Below are 8593 nucleotides of genomic sequence, written 5' to 3'. Positions count from 1 at the left end.
ACGTGAGACGGAGAGAGACCAAGATGAAAAGAAGAGGGAGCGAAGCAGAGAGAGCTGGGTCATGAGGGAGAGGAGATGGAGAAGTAGAAAGAGCTAGAAACAAATCTGCGGGGTGGGGGATTGAGATGGGAAGGGAGGGGCTGCGCAGTGTGTAGAGAGAAGGAAAGAAACCAGGAGTGAGACGCAGAGAGGCTGGGTGGAGAGAGAAGGGAGCGAGCAAGAAGGGGAGAAAACTCCGGAGGAGAAAAAGGGCAAGCGAATGAAGGACAGGAGGAACAGGAGGACAGTGACAGGAGGAAAGCAGAGCGGAGCAGCGAGGAGAGAGGAGAGGGAACACCTGCCCAGGAGGGAGAAGGGCAGAGGGGCGCCCTTGTCCTTGCTAATATCAGCGAGGAAGCCAGCCAGCCAGCCCAGTGTGTCCCTACCTATGGGCCCTGCCGTGGCTGTGGCTGTGGCCAGCGGGGAAGTGCCCCACCGGTGACTTGGGTGGCAGTCAGAGTGAGGGAGGGCGGGTCTGCTGCAGGTGGCCGCCCCTGGGTGGGGCCGCCAGCCAAGCCCTGGGGTATAAGTCTGAGGAGGCCGGGCCTGCTGAGCACCTGTCAGGGCCAGCTCCCCCGCACAGGTGCCAGGCAGGTGGCTCCGGCCAAGCCCAGCCCAGGCATGAGCTCCTTCGACCTCCCGGCGCCCTCCCCACCGCGCTGCAGCCCCCAGTTCCCCAGCATCGGTCAGGAGCCCCCCGAGATGAACCTTTACTATGAGAACTTCTTCCACGCCCAGGGGGTGCCCAGCCCTCAGCGGCCCCCCTCCTTCGAGGGTGGCGGGGAGTTTGGGGCCACACCCAACCCCTACCTCTGGCTCAACGGGCCAGCCATGACCCCGCCACCCTACCTGCCGGGCACCAGCGCCAGCCCCTTCCTGCCCCAGACCTACGGGGTGCAGAGGCAGCTGCTGCCTGGCGTGTCGGGGCTTGGGGGCGGCGACCTGGGCTGGCTGCCCATCCCCTCGCAGGAGGAGCTGATGAAGCTGGTGCGGCCCCCCTACTCCTACTCAGCGCTCATCGCCATGGCCATCCACGGGGCACCGGACAAGCGCCTCACCCTCAGCCAGATCTACCAGTACGTGGCCGACAACTTCCCCTTCTACAACAAGAGCAAGGCCGGCTGGCAGAACTCCATCCGCCACAACCTGTCGCTCAATGACTGCTTCAAGAAGGTGCCCCGTGACGAGGACGACCCGGGTAAGGGGCCTGTGGCGTGGGGTGGGGAGGCCCTGCCTCAGCCAGCCATGGGTGCCCCCAGGAAGGCTCACTCAGGTCTTCCCAACACCCCTTTCTAGAAAGTTCCGAATATGGCTGTGCCCCCCAAGACAGCTGCAAATGTGGACCCTGTAGGCAGATTTGGGTTTGGATCCTTGCTAAGCTGCTGACCAGGCAGCGTGCCTATGAGCCCCAGTTTCCCATCTGAAAAACAGGGATGTAAGCGTGGCTCCTTTGGGGCTAAGTGCTCAGTGGCGTGCAGGGATGGTGATGAGTCATCCGAATCCCCAGCATCCGGCACGTGGAAAGTCCTTGGGGGTTGAGTGCTCGGTCTAGACAAAGCCGAGTGCGCCCCGGGCCTGCTGGGAGGGCCTGGAGGCTGGTGGAACAACCACGAAGGGCCACATGGTGCCTCCTGCCCAAATTACATCATCTTTAATCCAGCCCTGCAGCGTGGCTCATAGTAAACCCATTTTACAGAGGAGGAAAATAACACCCAGAGGAGAAGCAGCGCGCCTCGGGCGACATAGAAGGACGTGAGTGATGGCGTGTGAATCGGAGCAGGGGTCTCTCTAACAGCAGAGTGTCAACTTTTTTCCTTTTCAATGAGCAAATTCTAAAATACAGAGAGGTACAGAGAGTAATATATGAAATACTCATGTGTCCATTGCCTGGAGTTAAAGTCCACTCTTGACCCATCACGGGAAGCCAGGGTCTGGCTCAGAGGAATCCCACCCCCGCCCCCTTTGAGGCGCGTGAGGGCAGGACTGTTTGCCCCAGAAGAGGGGGACCCACCCGTCTAATGACCAGCCTCACCCTCAGGCTGGGTTCAGATTGTTCGCCCTGGTTACAAAGCCCCTTTACCCATCTAGCCTTAACCCCCTCTCGCAGTCAGCCTGAGAAAGGAGGCGCAGGTCCAACAGTCCACTTCTCAGACTAGGAACACGAGACTCGCCCTAAGCCCCTCAGTCCAAAGCTGGGACTCAGGTCCATCTTTGGCGTGCACACCTAGGACTTTCAAGAAGCCCTGAATTTCTTCCTGAGTTTTCTTTCCCGTCAGTTATGACCCTTTCTCCCAGGACTTGAACTACTGTTTTTTCTTTTGGGGACTGCACCCACGGCATATGGAGGTTCCCAGGCTAGGGCTCAAATCTGAGCTATAGCTGCCAGCCTACGCCACAGCCACAACCACGCCAGATCTGAGCAGGGTCTGCAACCTGCACCTGCAACGCCGGATCCTTAACCCACTGAGCAAGGCCAGGAATCGAACCTGCGTCCTCATGGATGCTCGGCGGATTCATTTCTGCTGCACCATGAGGAGAGCTCCAGTACTTGAACTTCTTAAGGGGACCACACTGTAAGCCCCTGCAGGGCTGATGCCCCTCTTTCTCTGGGCTCCCAGAGTGGCTCCGTGTGGGGTGGGGCTGGGGGGTTTGCAGAATTCCTGCTTTGTTCTCTGCCTTTCTGCATGTGTTACCTTTGGTTTTCCTTTCTGACAAGAAGGAACAGATGCAGAGCGGTGCGTCCGTCTCTCTCCTTACGCTCTCCCGCTTGTGTGCCAGGCAAAGGGAATTACTGGACCCTGGACCCCAACTGTGAGAAGATGTTCGACAACGGAAACTTCCGACGGAAGAGGAAGAGAAAATCCGACGTGTCCTCCAGCACCGGCTCCTTGGCCTCCGAGAAAACGGAGACCAGCCTCCTGGGGGGCAGCGCCAAGGCCGCGGAGGCCCAGGACCTCCTGGACGGCGCCTCGCCCGGGCCCGGCGGCTCCCCGGAGAAGCGGGCCTCGCCGCCCCCGCCGGCCACCCCCTGCCTCAACGGCTTCCTCTCCACCGTGTCCGCCTACGTGAGCGGGTCGGGCCCCGGGAGCCGCCCCGTGGCCACGCCGGGACTGAGCCCGGAGCCCGCGGACAAGCTGGCGCAGAACTTGCTGAACTTCAACTCCTACACAACCCTCGGCAACATCAGCGGCCACGCGGGCGGCGGCGAGTGGGCCCCCCCCGCGCCCGGCAGCACCCTGGGCTACGGGGGCGCTGCCCTCAACCAGTTCAGCCCCCACTTCTACAACGGCATCAACACCAACGGCATCCTCTACCCCAGGGAGGGCTCCGAGGTCTAGAAACAGCCCCGGGTCCTCCGTGGCAGCTCCCCAGGGGTCCAAGACCTCCGAACGGCCCAGCCACACAGAGGAGGCTGGGGGGAATTCATCCTTTTCCCAGAACACGGCGTAAACCTTGTGTTTATCGCACATCCGGCCACATCCCCCCCCCCCACCCACTGTGCGGTGGGAATCCCGGCGCCTGCATGACCAGAATCATCTCGGCCATTTACTGAGCACTTACTATGTGCTGGTGCTGCAAGGCGTGAGCACACGATTTGCAGCCACCTTGTGAGTGTCCCATGAACCTCCCCACTTAACAGATGAGAAAACTGAGGCTCCGGGAAGTGAAGTCACCTTCCCAGGTCATGCAGACTAGGAAGTGGCAGAGGCAGGAGTCCAATCCAGGTCTCTGTGACCCCCAGAGTTTGGGCCAGTGAGACGGAGGAATGGGTTGAGCCGCTAAGGAAGGGCAGGGTGGAGACCTGATGATGGCAAGTATATCCGGATCTCCCCACCGCCTTCTAGCCACTGATCAAAATTTAGTGCCAGCCCTGGGCATGCTTCATCTCGGTCTGAGTCTTTATTCAGTGGCCTCCAAGTTACCTTCCGACACTCCTTTCGCTGCTGCTCAAGGAGGGAAGCCCAGGTCCAGGCCCCCAGGACAGGGTGTCCGGCCTCTCCCTACAGAGGGATGTTGCCTCCCCAGCCCCGCAGACCATGGACAGGACAGGAGAGGAGCCATACGAACCCCAGCACCCCCATCTCCGCACCACCCACTGGCAAATTCTTACAAAACCCAGCTTCCTGTGTGCATGTCATGGACCAGTGAGCTGGAGGTGGCCAAGTCTTCAAGGGAAAACAAAGTTGAATAAGTGCTTCCTTTTCTTTAGACCGAGAAGGGCTATAAGCCACCATACGGGGGTCCCTGCGTGTAGCTCCTGGGATCTTTTGGGTTTTCGGGGGGTGGTTGATGTACTTTATATGCCTGTGATGTTTCATCACTGCACACCCTGGGAAGTGTTTTATTGTTTTCTTATGTTCTTTTTAATTAAAAAAAAAAAATAACTGTGTATCCCTTCTTTGCGAGTTTTCCTGGCTGCTGGTCAACTCAGTTTGAAGCCAAGTACAGCTTGGAGCTGAAGGCTCTTGAGACAGAAGAAAGACTGGGTATCAGGCTTTCTCCCTCCGCAGGGGCATAGAGATGGGACAGGTGCTCCCAACCAAGAGGGGGAAGCTTGTGGATCACAAAACACGGCTCCAGGTTACAGCTCGTGTGCACCTCACGCCTGTGTTATGATCATTTGATCCTGCTAACAACCCCGTGCAGGGAGTGGTACCAATTCCATTATACAAACGTGAGGGTCAGAGTGGTTGTACACATTTCCTGATGTCCTCAGCCAGTCCCTGCCCACATCTATGGACGGTGCACCTCATCAGGCTGCAGCACAGCCTCAGATGTGGTTGATCCTAGAGGCAGCGACAACAGCCCTGTTGGCTGCAATTCACTGAGGACTGTGGGCCGGCCCCGAGCCAAGTCCAGGCAGGAGGGAGCTTTTATCCTCACAGCAGCCCACAAGGGTGGCGGACACTAGCACCTCCCTGGGGCGCCTGGCACAGTGCCTGCTAGAGGCCTGGGGCATAGAAGCCGGAGGTCTTCTGGTTGGAGGGGCACACCGAGGGCTCAAGCCGAAGCCCCCTTGCTAGGCACTGGCCCCCAAGCTGCCCATGCAGACTCTGGGGAGGTGGGGGGGGTGCTCTCTTTCCCTGGAGTAAGAGAGGAGGAGGAGAAGGAGAGCCCTCACTGCAGGTTTCCTAGGCATCCGGCACTGTTGGGGCTTTATCTGCTTTAGCGCATTTAATCTTCTAAATAATCCAGTGCTATTCTCCCCATTGTATAGGTGAGAAAACTGAGACCTAGGGAGATTCTGTAACTGAATCAAAGACACACAGCCAGGATCCAGCAGCAGATCATTGATACTGTGGCTGAAACTCTTACCCGCTGCCCCTGGCGCTGGGGTACCCTGGAAAATGGAAAACGCAGGCCTTCTTAGAAACTCCTGGGATTGTTTCCTGGGAAATCCCTTTCCACAGAAAACCAGACTTCTCCTGGCAGAAGAGGCAGATGTGGTGGTGGCCGGAAGGTAAAGGGAAGGGATCGAGTCTTAGACTATAAAAAGCCTTAGAAAACTTGGAATAAGCTGATCCCTTGCTGCACAGAACAGAAACCAGAGGCTGGGAGAGGACGGGTCTCTGCAAATATCTCCAGGAGATGGAGTCAAGAGGCAGCACTGGAATGAGGTCATGAAGCCTGGACCAGGATTTTTTGTCACACTAGATCCTACTGCCCCCAAATGTTCCCAAGTGGACCCTGCAATCCCACCCTCCCCATTGATAACCTCAGCACCTGCTCTTCAAGCCCCACTCGTTCCCCGGGGCCAGTCTGCCTGCGTTCAGTCTGGACCAGGCACCCAGCGAGAAGGGAAAGGGAGACCAGCCCAGCCCCCGGGGGAGGGAGGTGGTGATTTCGAACCAAGGTCCACAGCACGCAGATCCCACTCCCCTTCAGCCCAATTTAATGGGCACAGCAGTCAAAGGAGTGTCTTCAGGGCTCCGACAACACAAAGACGGGCCATCTCTGACCTGCAACTCTGACCTTCCTGGCAGCAGCACCAGGAGCTCAGGGCAGGGGCTGTGTGGGTGTGCCATGCCGGAGGGGGACCCGGGTCAGGACGGGGGGGTCTCCCCGCTCAGCTTCCATGGGCTGCTTCTTATCCTTTGGGGGTTCTCTTCCTTGAAGGAGAAATGGGAGCTGGAGAGAAGGAGGGAGGGAGAAACAGAGGGGGAGGGAGCGGCCTGGGCTGATGAAAGGCACTGGTTGCCCACCGAGCATTCCGTTCTGTGGGCCGCGCCGTGGATGGACCTCGCGCTTATTAGCTCCCTGCAACTTGGCTCTACAAGGAAGACCCATCTTCCAACACCAATAAAGGGCCTGAGAAGAGGACTGCCTCGGTGTCGGCGAGCCCAGGAAGGCTGCGTGGAGGAGGCGAGATGGGCGCTGAGGGGCGGTGGAAATGAACAAACGCAAAGTGGTCTCCAAACCGCTGGTCGACGTACCCACCCGCAACCAGCTGACTCCTGACCCCATGAAGTCTGAGTTAGAGCCTCTAAATTCCCAAGGTATGTGTCTGGAGGGGAAAATATGTCTCGAAAACAGGTTCATGTATAGCATTTGTCTATATCATAATCCCATTTGTTGTAATAGGTGAGGTCGTCGGAGAAAAAGTCAAAAAATAGTTCATACAAAGTATTAATAGTCATCGTCTGGTGGCTGCTGCTGCTGGATTATTCTTTTTTCTCTCTCTTTTTGTCACCGTGCGTATCTTTATCAACAGTGAGCATACTGTTGTCACTTTTAACTCTCTATTGTTGGAAACCAGCTCCTCCAGAGATGAGGCCCAAGAGCTCGGCCCTGTTGTCCCGTGTCGCCGCCCCCAGCTGTGGCTGATGGGTCCCGGGGTGACACCTGACCTACGCTGAGCTCTAGCAGTTATTAATGAGGAAAGTGTGCCCTTGGGTGCCCTCAGGCCTGGCTCTTAGGTGTCCACCGCTAGAACCACTTTAAAGATTGCCTGGTGGCTCAGCAGGTTAAGGATCTGGCATCGTCACTGATGTGGCTCTGGTCACTGCTATGGTGCAAGTTTAATCCCTGGCCCAGGAACCTCCGCATGCCCCAAGTGTGGCCAAAAAAAAAAAAAAAAAAAAAAAAAAAATTGTTCTGTCGTGGCTCAGCAGAAATGAATCTGACTAGCATCCATAAGGACACAGGTTCTATCCCTGGTCTCACTCAGTGGGTTAAGGATCCAGCATCACCACAGATGCAACTCAGATCCTGCGTGGCTGTGGCTGTGGTGTAGGCTGGCAGCTACAGCTCTGATTCGAGCATGAGAACTTCCATATGCCACAGATGCGGCAGTAAAAAGAAAAAAAACACGCTTGTGTTTGGACATTGGATGTGAAAGTGCTTCAGAAAGCTTTAAATGCAGATACAGGCAAAGGCTTATACCAGTGGCTGTTTAGTATTGAGCACTTGCCATTAGGCAGATGCTAAAATCCCCTGCACTGGGCATTGTCACCCCCATTTTACTGGTGAGGCAAGGTCTCTGGAAGTGGGGTTCGGCTCATATTCCCACAGAGGCAAGGCTTATGCCCAGATCTGCCTGGCTCAGAAGTCCAAGATCTTCCCAGAATAAAGGTAACAGGGATAGGAGTTCCCATCGTGGCTCAAAGGTAAGGAACCCGACTAGTATCCGTAAGGATGCTGGTTGGGTCCCCGGCCTCCATCAGTGGGTTAAGGATCTGGTATTGCCATGAACTGTGGTATAGGTCGCAGAGGCGGTGCAGATCCCGAGTTGCTGTGGTTGTAGCATAGGCCGGCAGCTGCAGCTCCAATTTGACCTGGGAACTTCGTTATTGCACAGGTACAACCCTCAGAAGCAAAAAAAAAAGGTGGGGGGGGGCACAGGATAAAAATAGCAACCACCTTTGCCATAGGACTGCCTAGCAAAGGCCATGAGGTTCAGAACAAATTGCTGGGTACCAGATGCCCAGACACGCCTGCCTGAGGCCCTCCCCTCCTCCGGGTTCTGTGACCAGGTCCTCCATCCCAGCGGGGCCCCACCCTGCCGGTGTTCTCCATCTGCCTTGCCTCTGGGGAGATGGGAGGGAAGGTAGCTCTTTATCTGGAATACACCATGCATTTTAAAGGAAACGGGGGTCAGACATGAACAGTGCCGCTGACCCCAGATGGCCCTTCTCTGAGCAGGGACTTTTGCTGGAGTGATGAGGGGCGGAGAGGGTACTTTCTCCTGGGGTTTGGTGTGGCAGGGACACAAGCTGCTCTCTTGGATCTGGGACAAGTAGAAGACCCCAAGATCAGACACCTGGAGCGAAGGGAGTGGAGGGGGACAGGGAGGCCCAGAGCAGCCGTGGGAAGAGACCCTCACCAGCCACCTTCACAGCCAGGACTGTGGCGTCCAGAGGAAGCTGGCCCCAGCAAAGTCAGGGGCAGCTTGAACACAGAGAATTAATTCTTCCACTGCTACAAAGAGTCCTAGGCTCACTTTCCCCGGCCCTGGAGCGAGCACTGGACTAGAGATACCTGGAGTCCCGGTTCTGGCCAGAGCCCTGTGTATTTACTAATTTATTTATTTGGCCGTGCTCACGGCAGGCAGGAG

General features: G+C 56.9%; 1 protein-coding gene across 3 annotated transcripts; it reads left to right on the top strand.

The window, feature by feature from the left end:
- The first annotated feature begins 594 nt into the window (after positions 1 to 594).
- On the top strand, positions 595 to 4431 carry FOXI1 (forkhead box I1). 3 transcript variants are annotated; one of them, XM_085001998.1, is made up of 3 exons: positions 595 to 1237; positions 1736 to 1791; positions 2818 to 4429. In XM_085001998.1, the coding sequence occupies exons 1-2, from the start codon at positions 661 to 663 to the stop codon at positions 1783 to 1785; spliced, it is 627 nt and encodes a 208-aa protein (XP_084858124.1). In that variant the 5' UTR covers positions 595 to 660; the 3' UTR covers positions 1786 to 1791; positions 2818 to 4429. The 3 variants fall into 3 exon arrangements, with proteins under 3 accessions (XP_084858124.1, XP_003134114.1, XP_084858123.1); XM_003134066.6 differs by lacking the exon at positions 1736 to 1791 and having other exon boundaries at positions 2818 to 4431; XM_085001997.1 differs by lacking the exon at positions 2818 to 4429 and having other exon boundaries at positions 1736 to 1889.
- The last annotated feature ends 4162 nt before the right edge of the window (positions 4432 to 8593 follow it).

This window comes from Sus scrofa, chromosome 16 (genome assembly GCF_054392235.1).
Source record: "Sus scrofa isolate SSC_HxYL_T2T_F1_AM1 chromosome 16, Sscrofa_HxYL_maternal_Yorkshire_Landrace_v2.0, whole genome shotgun sequence".
Taxonomy (NCBI): Eukaryota; Metazoa; Chordata; class Mammalia; order Artiodactyla; family Suidae; genus Sus; species Sus scrofa.
The sequence above is the reverse complement of the archived record's forward strand: the minus strand, read 5'-3'. Positions and strand labels throughout refer to the sequence as shown.